At 56.8% G+C, this 22,311-nt stretch overlaps 1 protein-coding gene across 1 annotated transcript in view; it reads right to left on the bottom strand.

Moving 5' to 3' along the window:
- Positions 1–694: 694 nt before the first annotated feature.
- Positions 695–22,311, bottom strand: part of LOC132394864 (uncharacterized) — a 109,898-nt gene continuing 88,281 nt past the window's right edge. The window contains exon 12 of the mRNA XM_059971272.1: positions 695–1,604. Within this exon, the coding sequence (XP_059827255.1) occupies positions 1,060–1,604 (545 nt within the window). The 3' untranslated portion in view covers positions 695–1,059. The remainder of the gene's footprint in view (positions 1,605–22,311) is intronic.

Below are 22,311 nucleotides of genomic sequence, written 5' to 3' on the forward strand. Positions count from 1 at the left end.
GCCCTTACACTTCCCCCCTCACCACCATTCAGGGCCCCAGACAGTCCTTCCAGGTGAGGCGACACTTCACCTGTGAGTCGGCTGGTGTGGTATACTGTGTCCGGTGCTCCCGGTGTGGCCTTTTATATATTGGTGAGACCCGATGCAGGCTGGGAGACAGTTTTGCTGAACACCTATGCTCTGTCCGCCAGAGAAAGCAGGATCTCCCAGTGGCCACACATTTTAATTCCACGTCCCATTCCCATTCTGATATGTATATCCATGGCCTCCTCTACTGTCAAAATGAATCCAAACTCAGGCTGGAGGAACAACACCTTATATACTGGCTGGGTAGCCTCCAACCTGTTGGCATGAACATTGACTTCTCTAGCTTCCGTTAATGCCCTTTCTCCTCTTCTTACCCCATCCCTTATTTATTATTTTTTCTCTCTCTGCCCCTCTCACAATAACTCCTTGCCTGCTCTCCATCTCCCTCTGGTGCTCCCTTCCCTCTTTCTTTCTCCCAAGGCCTCCCATCCCATGATCCTTTCCCTTCTCCAGCTCTGTATCACTTTTGCCAATCACCTTTCCAGCTCTTAGCTTCATCCCTCCCCCTCCAGTCTTCTCCTATCATTTCGGATCTCCCCCCTCCCCCACCCACTTTCAAATCTCTTACTATCTTTTCTTTCGATTAGTCCTGACGAAGGGTCTCGGCCCGAAATGTCGACAGTGCTTCTCCTTGTAGATGCTACCTGGCCTGCTGTGTTCCACCAGTATTTTGTGTGTGTTGCTTGACACTTTTAAATGCCAGTTCAAAGCCTATTTATTTATCGTTGCTTTTAACTAACATCTTTTTGTCTTTTATTTTCATGTTTTTATTTACTTTATTTTCTCATGTGTACCTTATATCCCACTGTAAATAGCTACATTGCCTGTATGAAAAGTGTTCTATGGACGAACAAAGTATTACTGTATTTGCGGCTCCCACCGGCTTGCGCTACGGGGCGGCATGCTGGGTGTTGATCCTGGAGTGGCCTACTTCTGCCCAGCGGGGGTAAGAGGGCAGCGAGGGTGACGGGCTCAACGGTGGCCCAAAACTGTCAGCGGGGACGAGTTTTTCCCGTCATCATTCAGTCCCGGATTGAAGATGGGGAAGAGTCTCCCGGTGAACGTTTGGCAGAAGGTGTAGAGATGGGACATGTCACCTGCATTGTAGAACGATATCTGGCCACCCTCGTAGTCCAGGAACACGCCGATTCTTTGGAGTTTCTCTCTCCAGGAGAGGGATGTCTCGGAAGGCGCTGTAAAGGCAACCAAGTCTCCTTCGGGTTCCAGCCCTATGGTCCAGTGTCCGTTCTCGGGGCTCAGAGTGAATTGCCCTTTTCTCTCCACGGTCTCTCGGGCCACCCCAATCTCCCACTCAGTCTTGCCTCCCACCTCCACCTCCCAGTAGTGCCTCCCTGATCGGAATCCCTCCGATCCCAGTGCACACGGACAGGGATCGAACCGCTCCGGGTTGTCTGGGACCCGCTGCTTTTTTGCTCCGAGCCTTAAACTGGCCCGGTTCTCAGACACAATGAGCCAGGGGTTCGCTGTGTTCGGATCCACCGTCAGAGAGGCTGGAGCTGGGAGAGAGGAACATTACACAGTTAGGGACCAAACATTCATCTGCGTATTTACACAAACATGGGCCAGCAGTTTATCGCAGTTAACTAAAAAGGATGTGAATCTGATACTTTAATGAGTACTTAAATCATAGCTATCGATCTGTCTGTCTATCTATCAGTCTATATGTCTATCTATCACAGTCTATCTATCTGTCTATCCATCTCAGTCTATCTGTCTGTCTATCCATCTACAGGTCCATGCATAAGTTTGGGCACATAAAAATAGCTGGGGCACTGAAGACATTTGCACAGTACTGTAGTAATTTTATGTAAAGCACTGTTCTGCTGCCACACAAAAAAATCAAATTTCATGACGTGTGAGTGATGATAAACCTGATTTTGATATGTGTCTATTGTGGACTGAGAGTGGGAAGGTGCGGTAAGAGGGGATTTGCGGTTGGGAAATGGGGAATGGAGAGGGGAGGGAGGGGGGAGCACCAGAGAGACATTCTGTAATCATCAGTAAACCAATTGTTTGGAATCAGATGACCTTGCCCATGTCTCAGGGATGGGTTTGTCTGCACCCATGTCACCTTCCAAACCTGGCACTCTTCTCTATCACCCGTCCCAAACCCCTCCCGTAGTGTTCCACCCTCGCCATTCCCAACACCTTCTCTACCACCTGTCCCAAACCCCTCCCGCAGTGTTCCACCCTCGCCATTCCCAACACCTTCTCTACCACCTGTCCCAAACCCCTCCCACAGTGTTCCACCCTCGCCATTCCCAACACCTTCTCTACCACCTGTCCCAAACCCCTCCCACAGTGTTCCACCCTCGCCATTCCCAACACCTTCTCTACCACTCGTCCCAAACCCCTCCCGTAGTGTTCCACCCTCGCCATTCCCAACACCTTCTCTACCACCTGTCCCAAACCCTTCCCGTAGGGTTCCACACTCGCCAATCCCAACACCTTCTCTACCACCTGTCCCAAACCCCTCCCACAGAGTTCCACCCTCGCCATTCCCAACACCTTCTCTACCACTCGTCCCAAACCCCTCCCGTAGTGTTCCACCCTCGCCATTCCCAACACCTTCTCTATCACCCGTCCCAAACCCTTCCCGTAGTGTTACACCCTCGCCATTCCCAACACCTTCTCTATCACCCGTCCCAAACCCCTCCCGTAGTGTTCCACCCTCGCCATTCCCAACACCTTCTCTATCACCCGTCCCAAACCCATCCCGTAGTGCTCCACCCTCACCATTCCCAACACCTTCTCTACCACCTGTCCCAAACCCTTCCCACAATGTTCCACCCTCGCCATTCCCAACACCTTCTCTACCACCTGTCCCAAACCCCTCCCGTATCCACCCTCGCCATTCCCAACTCCTTCTCTATCACCTGTCCCAAACCCCTCCCGTAGTGTTCCACCCTCGCCATTCCCAGCACCTTCTCTACCAACTGTCCCAAATCCCTCCCTATCAACTGTCCCAAACCCCTCCCGTAGTGTTCCACCCTCGCCATTCCCAACACCTTCTCTACCAACTGTCCCAAATCCCTCCCGTATCCACCCTCGCCATTCCCAACACCTTCTCTATCACCCTTCCTAAACCCCTCCCGTAGTGTTCCACCCTCGCCATTCCCAACACCTTCTCTATCACCCTTCCTAAACCCCTCCCGTAGTGCTCCACCCTCGCCATTCCCAACACCTTCTCTACCACCTGTCCCAAACCCCTCCCGTAGAGTTCCACCCTCGACATTCCCAACACCTTCTCTGCCACCTGTCCCAAACCCCTCCCATAGTGTTCCACCCTCGCCATTCCCAACACCTTCTCTACCACCCGTCCCAAACCCATCCCGTAGTGCTCCACCCTCACCATTCCCAACACCTTCTCTACCACCTGTCCCAAACCCCTCCCGTAGTGTTCCACCCTAGCCATTCCCAACACCTTCTCTACCACCTGTCCCAAACCCCTCCCGTAGTGTTCCACCCTCGCCATTCCCAACACCTTCTCTACCACCTGTCCCAAACCCCTCCCGTAGTGTTCCACCCTCAACATTCCCAACACCTTCTCTACCACCTGTCCTAAACCCCTCCCGTAGTGTTCCACCCTCAACATTCCCAACACCTTCTCTACCACCTGTCCCAAACCCCTCCCGTAGTGTTCCACCCTCGCCATTCCCAACACCTTCTCTACCACCCGTCCCAAACCCCTCCCGTATCCACCCTCGCCATTCCCAACACCTTCTCTACCACCTGTCCCAAACCACTCCCGTATCCACCCTCGCCATTCCCAACACCTTCTCTACCACCTGTCCCAAACCCCTCCCGTAGTGTTCCACCCTCGCCATTCCCAACACCTTCTCTATCACCCGTCCCAAACCCCTCCCGCAGTGTTCCACCCTCGCCATTCCCAACACCTTCTCTACCACCTGTCCCAAACCCCTCCCGTAGTGTTCCACCCTCGCCATTCCCAACACCTTCTCTACCATCTGTCCCAAACGCCTCCCGCAGTGTTCCACCCTCGACATTCCCAACACCTTCTCTACCACCTGTCCCAAACCCCTCCCGTAGTGTTCCACCCTCGCCATTCCCAACACCTTCTCTACCACCTGTCCCAAACCCCTCCCGCAGTGTTCCACCCTCGCCATTCCCAACACCTTCTCTACCACCTGTCCCAAACCCCTCCCGTAGAGTTCCACCCTCGACATTCCCAACACCTTCTCTACCACCCGTCCCAAACCCCTCCCGTAGTGTTCCACCCTCGCCATTCCGAACACCTTCTCTACCACCTGTCCCAAACCCCTCCCGCCGTGGTCCACCCTCGCCATTCCCAACACCTTCTCTACCACCTGTCCCAAACCCCTCCCACAGTGTTCCACCCTCGCCATTCCCAACACCTTCTCTACCACCCGTCCCAAACCCCTCCCGTAGTGTTCCACCCTCGCCATTCCCAACACCTTCTCTATCACCTGTCCCAAACCCCTCCCGTAGTGTTACACCCTCGCCATTCCTCACACCTTCTCTATCACCCGTCCAAAACCCCTCCCGTAGTGTTCCACCCTCGACATTCCCAACACCTTCTCTACCACCCATCCCAAACCCCTCCCGCAGTGTTCCACCCTCGACATTCCCAACACCTTCTCTACCACCCGTCCCAAACCCCTCCCGTATCCACCCTCACCATTCCCAACACCTTCTCTACCACCCGTCCCAAACCCCTCCCGCAGTGTTCCACCCTCGACATTCCCAACACCTTCTCTACTACCTGTCCCAAACCCCTCCCGTAGTGTTTCACCCTCGCCATTCCCAACACCTTCTTTACCACCTGTCCCAAACCCCTCCCGTAGTGTTCCATCCTCGCCATTCCCAAAACCTTCTCTACCACCTGTCCTAAACCCCTCCCGTAGTGTTCCACCCTCACCATTCCCAACACCTTCTCTACCACCTGTCCCAAACCCCTCCCGTAGTGTTCCACCCTCGACATTCCCAACACCTTCTCTACCACCTGTCCCATACCCCTCCCGTAGTGTTCCACCCTCGCCATTCCCAACACATTCTCTACCACCTGTCCCAAACCCCTCGCACAATGTTCCACCATCGACATTCCCAACACCTTCTCTACCACCCGTCCCAAACCCCTCCCGTAGTGTTTCACCCTCGGCATTCCCAACACCTTCTCTACCTCCTGTCCCAAACCCCTCCTGCAGTGTTCCACCCTCGCCATTCCCAACTCCTTCTCTATCACCTGTCCCAAACCCCTCCAGTGGTGTTCCACCCTCGCCATTCCCAACACCTTCTCTACCACCTGTCCCAAACCCCTCCCGTATCCACCCTCGCCATTCCCAACACCTTCTCTACCACCTGTCCCAAACCCCTCCCGCAGTGTTCCTCCCTCGCCATTCCCAAAACCTTCTCTACTACCTGTCCTAAACCCCTCCCGTAGTGTTACAACCTCACCATTCCCAACACCTTCTCTACCACCTGTCCCAAACCCCTCCAGTGGTGTTCCACCCTCGCCATTCCCAACACCTTCTCTACCACCTGTCCCAAACCCCTCCCGTATCCACCCTCGCCATTCCCAACACCTTCTCTATCACCCGTCCCAAACCCCTCCCGCAGTGTTCCACCCTCGCCATTCCCAACACCTTCTCTACCACCTGTCCCATACCCCTCCCACAGTGTTCCACCCTCGCCATTCCCAACACCTTCTCTACCACTCGTCCCAAACCCCTCCCGTAGTGTTCCACCCTCGCCATTCCCAACACCTTCTCTACCTCCTGTCCCAAACCCCTCCCACAGTGTTCCACCCTCGCCATTCCCAACACCTTCTCTACCACTCATCCCAAACCCCTCCCGTAGTGTTCCACCCTCGCCATTCCCAACACCTTCTCTACCATCTGTCCCAAACCCTTCCCGTAGGGTTCCACCCTCGCCAATCCCAACACCTTCTCTACCACCTGTCCCAAACCCCTCCCACAGAGTTCCACCCTCGCCATTCCCAACACCTTCTCTACCACTCGTCCCAAACCCCTCCCGTAGTGTTCCACCCTCGCCATTCCCAACACCTTCTCTATCACCCGTCCCAAACCCTTCCCGTAGTGTTACACCCTCGCCATTCCCAACACCTTCTCTATCACCCGTCCCAAACCCCTCCCGTAGTGTTCCACACTCGCCATTCCCAACACCTTCTCTATCACCCGTCCCAAACCCATCCCGTAGTGCTCCACCCTCACCATTCCCAACACCTTCTCTACCACCTGTCCCAAACCCTTCCCACAATGTTCCACCCTCGCCATTCCCAACACCTTCTCTACCACCTGTCCCAAACCCCTCCCGTATCCACCCTCGCCATTCCCAACTCCTTCTCTATCACCTGTCCCAAACCCCTCCCGTAGTGTTCCACCCTCGCCATTCCCAGCACCTTCTCTACCAACTGTCCCAAATCCCTCCCTATCAACTGTCCCAAACCCCTCCCGTAGTGTTCCACCCTCGCCATTCCCAACACCTTCTCTACCAACTGTCCCAAATCCCTCCCGTATCCACCCTCGCCATTCCCAACACCTTCTCTATCACCCTTCCTAAACCCCTCCCGTAGTGTTCCACCCTCGCCATTCCCAACACCTTCTCTATCACCCTTCCTAAACCCCTCCCGTAGTGCTCCACCCTCGACATTCCCAACACCTTCTCTGCCACCTGTCCCAAACCCCTCCCATAGTGTTCCACCCTCGCCATTCCCAACACCTTCTCTACCACCCGTCCCAAACCCATCCCGTAGTGCTCCACCCTCACCATTCCCAACACCTTCTCTACCACCTGTCCCAAACCCCTCCCGTAGTGTTCCACCCTAGCCATTCCCAACACCTTCTCTACCACCTGTCCCAAACCCCTCCCGTAGTGTTCCACCCTCGCCATTCCCAACACCTTCTCTACCACCTGTCCCAAACCCCTCCCGTAGTGTTCCACCCTCGCCATTCCCAACACCTTCTCTACCACCTGTCCCAAACCCCTCCCGTAGTGTTCCACCCTCAACATTCCCAACACCTTCTCTACCACCTGTCCTAAACCCCTCCCGTAGTGTTCCACCCTCAACATTCCCAACACCTTCTCTACCACCTGTCCCAAACCCCTCCCGTAGTGTTCCACCCTCGCCATTCCCAACACCTTCTCTACCACCCGTCCCAAACCCCTCCCGTATCCACCCTCGCCATTCCCAACACCTTCTCTACCACCTGTCCCAAACCCCTCCCGTATCCACCCTCGCCATTCCCAACACCTTCTCTACCACCTGTCCCAAACCCCTCCCGTAGTGTTCCACCCTCGCCATTCCCAACACCTTCTCTATCACCCGTCCCAAACCCCTCCCGCAGTGTTCCACCCTCGCCATTCCCAACACCTTCTCTACCACCTGTCCCAAACCCCTCCCGTAGTGTTCCACCCTCGCCATTCCCAACACCTTCTCTACCATCTGTCCCAAGCGCCTCCCGCAGTGTTCCACCCTCGACATTCCCAACACCTTCTCTACCACCTGTCCCAAACCCCTCCCGTAGTGTTCCACCCTCGCCATTCCCAACACCTTCTCTACCACCTGTCCCAAACCCCTCCCGCAGTGTTCCACCCTCGCCATTCCCAACACCTTCTCTACCACCTGTCCCAAACCCCTCCCGTAGAGTTCCACCCTCGACATTCCCAACACCTTCTCTACCACCCGTCCCAAACCCCGCCCGTAGTGTTCCACCCTCGCCATTCCGAACACCTTCTCTACCACCTGTCCCAAACCCCTCCCGCCGTGTTCCACCCTCGCCATTCCCAACACCTTCTCTACCACCTGTCCCAAACCCCTCCAACAGTGTTCCACCCTCGCCATTCCCAACACCTTCTCTACCACCCGTCCCAAACCCCTCCCGTAGTGTTCCACCCTCGCCATTCCCAACACCTTCTCTATCACCTGTCCCAAACCCCTCCCGTAGTGTTACACCCTCGCCATTCCTCACACCTTCTCTATCACCCGTCCCAAACCCCTCCCGTAGTGTTCCACCCTCGACATTCCCAACACCTTCTCTACCACCCATCCCAAACCCCTCCCGCAGTGTTCCACCCTCGACATTCCCAACACCTTCTCTACCACCCGTCCCAAACCCCTCCCGTATCCACCCTCACCATTCCCAACACCTTCTCTACCACCCGTCCCAAACCCCTCCCGCAGTGTTCCACCCTCGACATTCCCAACACCTTCTCTACCACCTGTCCCAAACCCCTCACGTAGTGTTTCACCCTAGCCATTCCCAACACCTTCTTTACCACCTGTCCCAAACCCCTCCCGTAGTGTTCCACCCTCGCCATTCCCAAAACCTTCTCTACCACCTGTCCTAAACCCCTCCCGTAGTGTTCCACCCTCACCATTCCCAACACCTTCTCTACCACCTATCCCAAACCCCTCCCGTAGTGTTCCACCCTCGACATTCCCAACACCTTCTCTACCACCTGTCCCATACCCCTCCCGTAGTGTTCCACCCTCACCATTCCCAACACCTTCTCTACCACCTGTCCCAAACCCCTCGCACAATGTTCCACCTTCGACATTCCCAACACCTTCTCTACCACCCGTCCCAAACCCCTCCCGTAGTGTTTCACCCTCGCCATTCCCAACACCTTCTCTACCTCCTGTCCCAAACCCCTCCTGCAGTGTTCCACCCTCGCCATTCCCAACTCCTTCTCTATCACCTGTCCCAAACCCCTCCAGTGGTGTTCCACCCTCGCCATTCCCAACACCTTCTCTACCAGCTGTCCCAAACCCCTCCCGTATCCACCCTCGCCATTCCCAACACCTTCTCTACCACCTGTCCCAAACCCCTCCCGCAGTGTTCCACCCTCGCCATTCCGAACACCTTCTCTACCACCTGTCCCAAACCCCTCCAGTGGTGTTCCACCCTCGCCATTCCCAACACCTTCTCTACCACCTGTCCCAAACCCCTCCCGTATCCACCCTCGCCATTCCCAACACCTTCTCTATCACCCGTCCCAAACCCCTCCCGCAGTGTTCCACCCTCGCCATTCCCAACACCTTCTCTATCACCCGTCCCAAACCCCTCCCGCAGTGTTCCACCCTCGCCATTCCCAACACCTTCTCTACCACCTGTCCCAAACCCCTCCCGTAGTGTTCCACCCTCGCCATTCCCAACACCTTCTCTACCATCTGTCCCAAACGCCTCCCGCAGTGTTCCACCCTCGACATTCCCAACACCTTCTCTACCACCTGTCCCAAACCCCTCCCGTAGTGTTCCACCCTCGCCATTCCCAACACCTTCTCTACCACCTGTCCCAAACCCCTCCCGCAGTGTTCCACCCTCGCCATTCCCAACACCTTCTCTACCACCTGTCCCAAACCCCTCCCGTAGAGTTCCACCCTCGACATTCCCAACACCTTCTCTACCACCCGTCCCAAACACCTCCCGTAGTGTTCCACCCTCGCCATTCCCAACACCTTCTCTACCACCTGTCCCAAACCCCTCCCGCCGTGTTCCACCCTCGCCATTCCCAACACCTTCTCTACCACCTGTCCCAAACCCCTCCCACAGTGTTCCACCCTCGCCATTCCCAACACCTTCTCTACCACCCGTCCCAAACCCCTCCCGTAGTGTTCCACCCTCGCCATTCCCAACACCTTCTCTATCACCTGTCCCAAACCCCTCCTGTAGTGTTACACCCTCGCCATTCCTCACACCTTCTCTATCACCCGTCCCAAACCCCTCCCGTAGTGTTCCACCCTCGACATTCCCAACACCTTCTCTACCACCCGTCCCAAACCCCTCCCGCAGTGTTCCACCCTCGACATTCCCAACACCTTCTCTACCACCCGTCCCAAACCCCTCCCGTATCCACCCTCGCCATTCCCAACACCTTCTCTACCACCCGTCCCAAACCCCTCCCGCAGTGTTCAACCCTCGACATTCCCAACACCTTCTCTACCACCTGTCCCAAACCCCTCCCGTAGTGTTTCACCCTCGCCATTCCCAACACCTTCTTTACCACCTGTCCCAAACCCCTCCCGTAGTGTTCCACCCTCGCCATTCCCAAAACCTTCTCTACCACCTGTCCTAAACCCCTCCTGCATTGTTCCACCCTCGCCATTCCCAACACCTTCTCTACCACCTGTCCCAAACCCCTCCCGTAGTGTTCCACCCTTGCCATTCCCAGCACCTTCTCTATCACCTGTTCTAAACTCCTCCCGCAGTGTTCCACCCTCGCCATTCCCAAAACCTGCTCTACCACCTGTCCTAAACCCCTCCCGTAGTGTTCCACCCTCGCCATTCCCAACACCTTCTCTACCACCTGTCCCAAACCCTTCCAGTAGTGTTCCACCCCCGCCATTCCCAACACCTTCTCTACCACCTGTCCCAAACCCCTCCTGTAGTGTTCCACCCTCACCATTCCCAACACCTTCTCTACCACCTGTCCCAAACCCCTCCTGTAGTGTTCCACCCTCGCCATTCCCAACACCTTCTCTACTACGTCCCATACCCCTCCCGTAGTGTTCCACCCTCGCCATTCCCAACACCTTCTCTACCACCTGTCCCAAACCCCTCCCGCAGTGTTCCACCCTCGCCATTCCCAACACCTTCTCTACCACCTGTCCCAAACCCCTCCCGTAGAGTTCCACCCTCGACATTCCCAACACCTTCTCTACCACCTGTCCCAAACCCCTCCCGCAGTGTTCCACCCTCGCCATTCCCAACACCTTCTCTACCACCTGTCCCAAACGCCTCCCGCAGTGTTCCACCCTCGCCATTCCCAACACCTTCTCTACCACCTGCCCCAAACCCCTCCCGTAGTGTTACACCCTCGACATTCCTCACACCTTCTCTATCACTCGTCCCAAACCCCTCCCGTAGTGTTCCACCCTCGCCATTCCCAACACCTTCTCTACCACCTGTCCCAAACCCCTCCCACAGTGTTCCACCCTCGCCATTCCCAACACCTTCTCTACCACTCATCCCAAACCCCTCCCGTAGTGTTCCACCCTCGCCATTCCCAACACCTTCTCTACCACCTGTCCCAAACCCTTCCCGTAGGGTTCCACCCTCGCCAATCCCAACACCTTCTCTACCACCTGTCCCAAACCCCTCCCACAGAGTTCCACCCTCGCCATTCCCAACACCTTCTCTACCACTCGTCCCAAACCCCTCCCGTAGTGTTCCACCCTCGCCATTCCCAACACCTTCTCTATCACCCGTCCCAAACCCTTCCCGTAGTGTTACACCCTCGCCATTCCCAACAACTTCTCTATCACCCGTCCCAAACCCCTCCCGTAGTGTTCCACCCTCGCTATTCCCAACACCTTCTCTATAACCCGTCCCAAACCCATCCCGTAGTGCTCCACCCTCACCATTCCCAACACCTTCTCTACCACCTGTCCCAAACCCTTCCCACAATGTTCCACCCTCGCCATTCCCAACACCTTCTCTACCACCTGTCCCAAACCCCTCCCGTATCCACCCTCGCCATTCCCAACTCCTTCTCTATCACCTGTCCCAAACCCCTCCCGTAGTGTTCCACCCTCGCCATTCCCAGCACCTTCTCTACCAACTGTCCCAAATCCCTCCCTATCAACTGTCCCAAACCCCTCCCGTAGTGTTCCACCCTCGCCATTCCCAACACCTTCTCTACCAACTGTCCCAAATCCCTCCCGTATCCACCCTCGCCATTCCCAACACCTTCTCTATCACCCTTCCTAAACCCCTCCCGTAGTGTTCCACCCTCGCCATTCCCAACACCTTCTCTATCACCCTTCCTAAACCCCTCCCGTAGTGCTCCACCCTCGCCATTCCCAACACCTTCTCTACCACCTGTCCCAAACCCCTCCCGTAGAGTTCCACCCTCGACATTCCCAACACCTTCTCTGCCACCTGTCCCAAACCCCTCCCATAGTGTTCCACCCTCGCCATTCCCAACACCTTCTCTACCACCCGTCCCAAACCCATCCCGTAGTGCTCCACCCTCACCATTCCCAACACCTTCTCTACCACCTGTCCCAAACCCCTCCCGTAGTGTTCCACCCTAGCCATTCCCAACACCTTCTCTACCACCTGTCCCAAACCCCTCCCGTAGTGTTCCACCCTCGCCATTCCCAACACCTTCTCTACCACCCGTCCCAAACCCCTCCCGTAGTGTTCCACCCTCGCCATTCCCAACACCTTCTCTACCACCTGTCCCAAACCCCTCCCGTATCCACCCTCGCCATTCCCAACACCTTCTCTACCACCTGTCCCAAACCCCTCCCGTAGTGTTCCACCCTCGCCATTCCCAACACCTTCTCTATCACCCGTCCCAAACCCCTCCCGCAGTGTTCCACCCTCGCCATTCCCAACACCTTCTCTACCACCTGTCCCAAACCCCTCCCGTAGTGTTCCACCCTCGCCATTCCCAACACCTTCTCTACAATCTGTCCCAAACGCCTCCCGTAGAGTTCCACCCTCGACATTCCCAACACCTTCTCTACCACCCGTCCCAAACCCCTCCCGTAGTGTTCCACCCTCGCCATTCCGAACACCTTCTCTACCACCTGTCCCAAACCCCTCCCGCCGTGTTCCACCCTCGCCATTCCCAACACCTTCTCTACCACCTGTCCCAAACCCAACCGACAGTGTTCCACCCTCGCCATTCCCAACACCTTCTCTACCACCCGTCCCAAACCCCTCCCGTAGTGTTCCACCCTCGCCATTCCCAACACCTTCTCTATCACCTGTCCCAAACCCCTCCCGTAGTGTTACACCCTCGCCATTCCTCACACCTTCTCTATCACCCGTCCCAAACCCCTCCCGTAGTGTTCCACCCTCGACATTCCCAACACCTTCTCTACCACCCATCCCAAACCCCTCCCGCAGTGTTCCACCCTCGACATTCCCAACACCTTCTCTACCACCCGTCCCAAACCCCTCCCGTATCCACCCTCACCATTCCCAACACCTTCTCTACCACCCGTCCCAAACCCCTCCCGCAGTGTTCCACCCTCGACATTCCCAACACCTTCTCTACCACCTGTCCCAAACCCCTCCCGTAGTGTTTCACCCTCGCCATTCCCAACACCTTCTTTACCACCTGTCCCAAACCCCTCCCGTAGTGTTCCACCCTCGCCATTCCCAAAACCTTCTCTACCACCTGTCCTAAACCCCTCCCGTAGTGTTCCACCCTCACCATTCCCAACACCTTCTCTACCACCTGTCCCAAACCCCTCCCGTAGTGTTCCACCCTCGACATTCCCAACACCTTCTCTACCACCTGTCCCATACCCCTCCCGTAGTGTTCCACCCTCGCCATTCCCAACACCTTCTCTACCACCTGTCCCAAACCCCTCGCACAATGTTCCACCCTCGACATTCCCAACACCTTCTCTACCACCCGTCCCAAACCCCTCCCGTAGTGTTTCACCCTCGCCATTCCCAACACCTTCTCTACCTCCTGTCCCAAACCCCTCCTGCAGTGTTCCACCCTCGCCATTCCCAACTCCTTCTCTATCACCTGTCCCAAACCCCTCCAGTGGTGTTCCACCCTCGCCATTCCCAACACCTTCTCTACCACCTGTCCCAAACCCCTACAGTGGTGTTCCACCCTCGCCATTCCCAACACCTTCTCTACCACCTGTCCCAAACCCCTCCCGTATCCACCCTCGCCATTCCCAACACCTTCTCTACCACCTGTCCCAAACCCCTCCCGCAGTGTTCCACCCTCGCCATTCCGAACACCTTCTCTACCACCTGTCCCAAACCCCTCCAGTGGTGTTCCACCCTCGCCATTCCCAACACCTTCTCTACCACCTGTCCCAAACCCCTCCCGTATCCACCCTCGCCATTCCCAACACCTTCTCTATCACCCGTCCCAAACCCCTCCCGCAGTGTTCCACCCTCGCCATTCCCAACACCTTCTCTATCACCCGTCCCAAACCCCTCCCGCAGTGTTCCACCCTCGCCATTCCCAACACCTTCTCTACCACCTGTCCCAAACCCCTCCCGTAGTGTTCCACCCTCGCCATTCCCAACACCTTCTCTACCATCTGTCCCAAACGCCTCCCGCAGTGTTCCACCCTCGACATTCCCAACACCTTCTCTACCACCTGTCCCAAACCCCTCCCGTAGTGTTCCACCCTCGCCATTCCCAACACCTTCTCTACCACCTGTCCCAAACCCCTCCCGCAGTGTTCCACCCTCGCCATTCCCAACACCTTCTCTACCACCTGTCCCAAACCCCTCCCGTAGAGTTCCACCCTCGACATTCCCAACACCTTCTCTACCACCCGTCCCAAACCCCTCCCGTAGTGTTCCACCCTCGCCATTCCCAACACCTTCTCTACCACCTGTCCCAAACCCCTCCCGCCGTGTTCCACCCTCGCCATTCCCAACACCTTCTCTACCACCTGTCCCAAACCCCTCCCACAGTGTTCCACCCTCGCCATTCCCAACACCTTCTCTACCACCCGTCCCAAACCCCTCCCGTAGTGTTCCACCCTCGCCATTCCCAACACCTTCTCTATCACCTGTCCCAAACCCCTCCCGTAGTGTTACACCCTCGCCATTCCTCACACCTTCTCTATCACCCGTCCCAAACCCCTCCCGTAGTGTTCGACCCTCGACATTCCCAACACCTTCTCTACCACCCGTCCCAAACCCCTCCCGCAGTGTTCCACCCTCGACATTCCCAACACCTTCTCTACCACCCGTCCCAAACCCCTCCCGTATCCACCCTCGCCATTCCCAACACCTTCTCTACCACCCGTCCCAAACCCCTCCCGCAGTGTTCCACCCTCGACATTCCCAACACCTTCTCTACCACCTGTCCCAAACCCCTCCCGTAGTGTTTCACCCTCGCCATTCCCAACACCTTCTTTACCACCTGTCCCAAACCCCTCCCGTAGTGTTCCACCCTCGCCATTCCCAAAACCTTCTCTACCACCTGTCCTAAACCCCTCCCGTAGTGTTCCACCCTCACCATTCCCAACACCTTCTCTACCACCTGTCCCAAACCGCTCCCGTAGTGTTCCACCCTCGACATTCCCAACACCTTCTCTACCACCTGTCCCATACCCCTCCCGCCGTGTTCCACCCTCGCCATTCCCAACACCTTCTCTACCACCTGTCCCAAACCCCTCGCACAATGTTCCACCCTCGACATTCCCAACACCTTCTCTACCACCCGTCCCAAACCCCTCCCGTAGTGTTTCACCCTCGCCATTCCCAACACCTTCTCTACCTCCTGTCCCAAACCCCTCCTGCAGTGTTCCACCCTCGCCATTCCCAACTCCTTCTCTATCACCTGTCCCAAACCCCTCCAGTGGTGTTCCACCCTCGCCATTCCCAACACCTTCTCTACCACCTGTCCCAAACCCCTCCCGTATCCACCCTCGCCATTCCCAACACCTTCTCTACCACCTGTCCCAAACCCCTCCCGCAGTGTTCCACCCTCGCCATTCCCAAAACCTTCTCTACCACCTGTCCTAAACCCCTCCCGTAGTGTTCCACCCTCACCATTCCCAACACCTTCTCTACCACCTGTCCCAAACCCCTCCCGTAGTGTTCCACCCTCGCCATTCCCAACACCTTCTCTACCACCTGTCCCAAACCCCTCCCGTAGTGTTCCACCCTCGCCATTCCCAACACCTTCTCTACCACCTGTCCCAAATCCCTCCCCTAGTGCTCCACCCTCGACATTCCCAACACCTTCTCTACCCTCAACCACCTGTCCCAAACCCCTCCCGTAGTGTTCCACCCTCGCCATTCCCAACACCTTCTCTATCACCCGTCCCAAACCCCTCCCGCAGTGTTCCACCCTCGCCATTCCCAACACCTTCTCTACCACCTGTCCCAAACCCCTCCCGTAGTGTTCCACCCTCGCCATTCCCAACACCTTCTCTACCATCTGTCCCAAACGCCTCCCGCAGTGTTCCACCCTCGACATTCCCAACACCTTCTCTACCACCTGTCCCAAACCCCTCCCGTAGTGTTCCACCCTCGCCATTCCCAACACCTTCTCTACCACCTGTCCCAAACCCCTCCCGCAGTGTTCCACCCTCGCCATTCCCAACACCTTCTCTACCACCTGTCCCAAACCCCTCCCGTAGAGTTCCACCCTCGACATTCCCAACACCTTCTCTACCACCCGTCCCAAACCCCTCCCGTAGTGTTCCACCCTCGCCATTCCGAACACCTTCTCTACCACCTGTCCCAAACCCCTCCCGCCGTGTTCCACCCTCGCCATTCCCAACACCTTCTCTACCACCTGTCCCAAACCCCTCCGACAGTGTTCCACCCTCGCCATTCCCAACACCTTCTCTACCACCCGTCCCAAACCCCTCCCGTAGTGTTCCACCCTCGCCATTCCCAACACCTTCTCTATCACCTGTCCCAAACCCCTCCCGTAGTGTTACACCCTCGCCATTCCTCACACCTTCTCTATCACCCGTCCCAAACCCCTCCCGTAGTGTTCCACCCTCGACATTCCCAACACCTTCTCTACCACCCATCCCAAACCCCTCCCGCAGTGTTCCACCCTCGACATTCCCAACACCTTCTCTATCACCCGTCCCAAACCCCTCCCGTATCCACCCTCACCATTCCCAACACCTTCTCTACCACCCGTCCCAAACCCCTCCCGCAGTGTTCCACCCTCGACATTCCCAACACCTTCTCTACCACCTGTCCCAAACCCCTCCCGTAGTGTTTCACCCTCGCCATTCCCAACACCTTCTTTACCACCTGTCCCAAACCCCTCCCGTAGTGTTCCACCCTCGCCATTCCCAAAACCTTCTCTACCACCTGTCCTAAACCCCTCCCGTAGTGTTCCACCCTCACCATTCCCAACACCTTCTCTACCACCTGTCCCAAACCCCTCCCGTAGTGTTCCACCCTCGACATTCCCAACACCTTCTCTACCACCTGTCCCATACCCCTCCCGTAGTGTTCCACCCTCGCCATTCCCAACACCTTCTCTACCACCTGTCCCAAACCCCTCGCACAATGTTCCACCCTCGACATTCCCAACACCTTCTCTACCACCCGTCCCAAACCCCTCCCGTAGTGTTTCACCCTCGCCATTCCCAACACCTTCTCTACCTCCTGTCCCAAACCCCTCCTGCAGTGTTCCACCCTCGCCATTCCCAACTCCTTCTCTATCACCTGTCCCAAACCCCTCCAGTGGTGTTCCACCCTCGCCATTCCCAACACCTTCTCTACCACCTGTCCCAAACCCCTACAGTGGTGTTCCACCCTCGCCATTCCCAACACCTTCTCTACCACCTGTCCCAAATCCCTCCCGTATCCACCCTCGCCATTCCCAACACCTTCTCTACCACCTGTCCCAAACCCCTCCCGCAGTGTTCCACCCTCGCCATTCCGAACACCTTCTCTACCACCTGTCCCAAACCCCTCCAGTGGTGTTCCACCCTCGCCATTCCCAACACCTTCTCTACCACCTGTCCCAAACCCCTCCCGTATCCACCCTCGCCATTCCCAACACCTTCTCTATCACCCGTCCCAAACCTCTCCCGCAGTGTTCCACCCTCGCCATTCCCAACACCTTCTCTATCACCCGTCCCAAACCCCTCCCGCAGTGTTCCACCCTCGCCATTCCCAACACCTTCTCTACCACCTGTCCCAAACCCCTCCCGTAGTGTTCCACCCTCGCCATTCCCAACACCTTCTCTACCATCTGTCCCAAACGCCTCCCGCAGTGTTCCACCCTCGACATTCCCAACACCTTCTCTACCACCTGTCCCAAACCCCTCCCGTAGTGTTCCACCCTCGCCATTCCCAACACCTTCTCTACCACCTGTCCCAAACCCCTCCCGCAGTGTTCCACCCTCGCCATTCCCAACACCTTCTCTACCACCTGTCCCAAACCCCTCCCGTAGAGTTCCACCCTCGACATTCCCAACACCTTCTCTACCACCCGTCCCAAACCCCTCCCGTAGTGTTCCACCCTCGGCATTCCCAACACCTTCTCTACCACCTGTCCCAAACCCCTCCTGCCGTGTTCCACCCTCGCCATTCCCAACACCTTCTCTACCACCTGTCCCAAACCCCTCCCACAGTGTTCCACCCTCGCCATTCCCAACACCTTCTCTACCACCCGTCCCAAACCCCTCCCGTAGTGTTCCACCCTCGCCATTCCCAACACCTTCTCTATCACCTGTCCCAAACCCCTCCCGTAGTGTTACACCCTCGCCATTCCTCACACCTTCTCTATCACCCGTCCCAAACCCCTCCCGTAGTGTTCCACCCTCGACATTCCCAACACCTTCTCTACCACCCGTCCCAAACCCCTCCCGCAGTGTTCCACCCTCGACATTCCCAACACCTTCTCTACCACCCGTCCCAAACCCCTCCCGTATCCACCCTCGCCATTCCCAACACCTTCTCTACCACCCGTCCCAAACCCCTCCCGCAGTGTTCCACCCTCGACATTCCCAACACCTTCTCTACCACCTGTCCCAAACCCCTCCCGTAGTGTTTCACCCTCGCCATTCCCAACACCTTCTTTACCACCTGTCCCAAACCCCTCCCGTAGTGTTCCACCCTCGCCATTCCCAAAACCTTCTCTACCACCTGTCCTAAACCCCTCCCGTAGTGTTCCACCCTCACCATTCCCAACACCTTCTCTACCACCTGTCCCAAACCCCTCCCGTAGTGTTCCACCCTCGACATTCCCAACACCTTCTCTACCACCTGTCCCATACCCCTCCCGTAGTGTTCCACCCTCGCCATTCCCAACACCTTCTCTACCACCTGTCCCAAACCCCTCGCACAATGTTCCACCCTCGACATTCCCAACACCTTCTCTACCACCCGTCCCAAACCCCTCCCGTAGTGTTTCACCCTCGCCATTCCCAACACCTTCTCTACCTCCTGTCCCAAACCCCTCCTGCAGTGTTCCACCCTCGCCATTCCCAACTCCTTCTCTATCACCTGTCCCAAACCCCTCCAGTGGTGTTCCACCCTCGCCATTCCCAACACCTTCTCTACCACCTGTCCCAAACCCCTCCCGTATCCACCCTCGCCATTCCCAACACCTTCTCTACCACCTGTCCCAAACCCCTCCCGCAGTGTTCCACCCTCGCCATTCCCAAAACCTTCTCTACCACCTGTCCTAAACCCCTCCCGTAGTGTTCCACCCTCACCATTCCCAACACCTTCTCTACCACCTGTCCCAAACCCCTCCCGTAGTGTTCCACCCTCGCCATTCCCAACACCTTCTCTACCACCTGTCCCAAACCCCTCCCGTAGTGTTCCACCCTCGCCATTCCCAACACCTTCTCTACCACCTGTCCCAAATCCCTCCCCTAGTGCTCCACCCTCGGCATTCCCAACACCTTCTCTACCACCTGTCCCAAACCCCTCCCGCCGTGTTCCACCCTCGCCATTCCCAACACCTTCTCTACCACCTGTCCCAAACCCCTCCCACAGTGTTCCACCCTCGCCATTCCCAACACCTTCTCTACCACCCGTCCCAAACCCCTCCCGTAGTGTTCCACCCTCGCCATTCCCAACACCTTCTCTATCACCTGTCCCAAACCCCTCCCGTAGTGTTACACCCTCGCCATTCCTCACACCTTCTCTATCACCCGTCCCAAACCCCTCCCGTAGTGTTCCACCCTCGACATTCCCAACACCTTCTCTACCACCCGTCCCAAACCCCTCCCGCAGTGTTCCACCCTCGACATTCCCAACACCTTCTCTACCACCCGTCCCAAACCCCTCCCGTATCCACCCTCGCCATTCCCAACACCTTCTCTACCACCCGTCCCAAACCCCTCCCGCAGTGTTCCACCCTCGACATTCCCAACACCTTCTCTACCACCTGTCCCAAACCCCTCCCGTAGTGTTTCACCCTCGCCATTCCCAACACCTTCTTTACCACCTGTCCCAAACCCCTCCCGTAGTGTTCCACCCTCGCCATTCCCAAAACCTTCTCTACCACCTGTCCTAAACCCCTCCCGTAGTGTTCCACCCTCACCATTCCCAACACCTTCTCTACCACCTGTCCCAAACCCCTCCCGTAGTGTTCCACCCTCGACATTCCCAACACCTTCTCTACCACCTGTCCCATACCCCTCCCGTAGTGTTCCACCCTCGCCATTCCCAACACCTTCTCTACCACCTGTCCCAAACCCCTCGCACAATGTTCCACCCTCGACATTCCCAACACCTTCTCTACCACCCGTCCCAAACCCCTCCCGTAGTGTTTCACCCTCGCCATTCCCAACACCTTCTCTACCTCCTGTCCCAAACCCCTCCTGCAGTGTTCCACCCTCGCCATTCCCAACTCCTTCTCTATCACCTGTCCCAAACCCCTCCAGTGGTGTTCCACCCTCGCCATTCCCAACACCTTCTCTACCACCTGTCCCAAACCCCTCCCGTATCCACCCTCGCCATTCCCAACACCTTCTCTACCACCTGTCCCAAACCCCTCCCGCAGTGTTCCACCCTCGCCATTCCCAAAACCTTCTCTACCACCTGTCCTAAACCCCTCCCGTAGTGTTCCACCCTCACCATTCCCAACACCTTCTCTACCACCTGTCCCAAACCCCTCCCGTAGTGTTCCACCCTCGCCATTCCCAACACCTTCTCTACCACCTGTCCCAAACCCCTCCCGTAGTGTTCCACCCTCGCCATTCCCAACACCTTCTCTACCACCTGTCCCAAATCCCTCCCCTAGTGCTCCACCCTCGACATTCCCAACACCTTCTCTACCCTCAACCACCTGTCCCAAACCCCTCCCGTAGTGTTCCACCCTCGCCATTCCCAACAACTTCTCGACCACCTGTCCCAAACCCCTCCGGCAGTGTTCCACCCTCGCCATTCCCAACACGTTCTCTACCACCTGTCCCAAACCCCTCCCGTAGTGTTCCACCCTCGACATTCCCAACACCTTCTCTACCACCTGTCCCAAACCCCTCCCATAGTGTTCCACCCTCGCCATTCCCAAAACCTTCTCTACCACCCGTCCCAAACCCCTCCCGTAGTGTTCCACCCTCGCCATTCCCAAAACCTTCTCTACCACCTGTCCCAAACCCCTCCCGTAGTGTTCCACCCCCGACATTCCCAACACCTTCTCTACCACCTGTCCTAAACCCCTCCCGTAGTGTTCCACCCCCGCCATTCCCAACACCTTCTCTACCACCTGTCCCAAACCCCTCCCGTAGTGTTCCACCCTTGCCATTCCCAGCACCTTCTCTATCACCTGTTCTAAACTCCTCCCGCAGTGTTCCACCCTCGCCATTCCCAAAACCTGCTCTACCACCTGTCCTAAACCCCTCCCGTAGTGTTCCACCCTCGCCATTCCCAACACCTTCTCTACCACCTGTCCCAAACCCTTCCAGTAGTGTTCCACCCCCGCCATTCCCAACACCTTCTCTACCACCTGTCCCAAACCCCTCCCGTAGTGTTCCACCCCCGCCATTCCCAACACCTTCTCTACCACCTGTCCTAAACCCCTCCCGTAGTGTTCCACCCCCGCCATTCCCAACACCTTCTCTACCACCTGTCCCAAACCCCTCCCGTAGTGTTCCACCCTTGCCATTCCCAGCACCTTCTCTATCACCTGTTCTAAACTCCTCCCGCAGTGTTCCACCCTCGCCATTCCCAAAACCTGCTCTACCACCTGTCCTAAACCCCTCCCGTAGTGTTCCACCCTCGCCATTCCCAACACCTTCTCTACCACCTGTCCCAAACCCCTCCCGCAGTGTTCCACCCTCGCCATTCCCAACACCTTCTCTACCACCTGTCCCAAACCCCTCCCGTAGAGTTCCACCCTCGACATTCCCAACACCTTCTCTACCACCTGTCCCAAACCCCTCCCGCAGTGTTCCACCCTCGCCATTCCCAACACCTTCTCTACCACCTGTCCCAAACGCCTCCCGCAGTGTTCCACCCTCGCCATTCCCAACACCTTCTCTACCACCTGCCCCAAACCCCTCCCGTAGTGTTACACCCTCGACATTCCTCACACCTTCTCTATCACTCGTCCCAAACCCCTCCCGTAGTGTTCCACCCTCGCCATTCCCAACACCTTCTCTACCACCTGTCCCAAACCCCTCCCACAGTGTTCCACCCTCGCCATTCCCAACACCTTCTCTACCACTCATCCCAAACCCCTCCCGTAGTGTTCCACCCTCGCCATTCCCAACACCTTCTCTACCACCTGTCCCAAACCCTTCCCGTAGGGTTCCACCCTCGCCAA

This window comes from Hypanus sabinus, chromosome 5 (genome assembly GCF_030144855.1).
Source record: "Hypanus sabinus isolate sHypSab1 chromosome 5, sHypSab1.hap1, whole genome shotgun sequence".
NCBI classification, from domain to species: domain Eukaryota; kingdom Metazoa; phylum Chordata; class Chondrichthyes; order Myliobatiformes; family Dasyatidae; genus Hypanus; species Hypanus sabinus.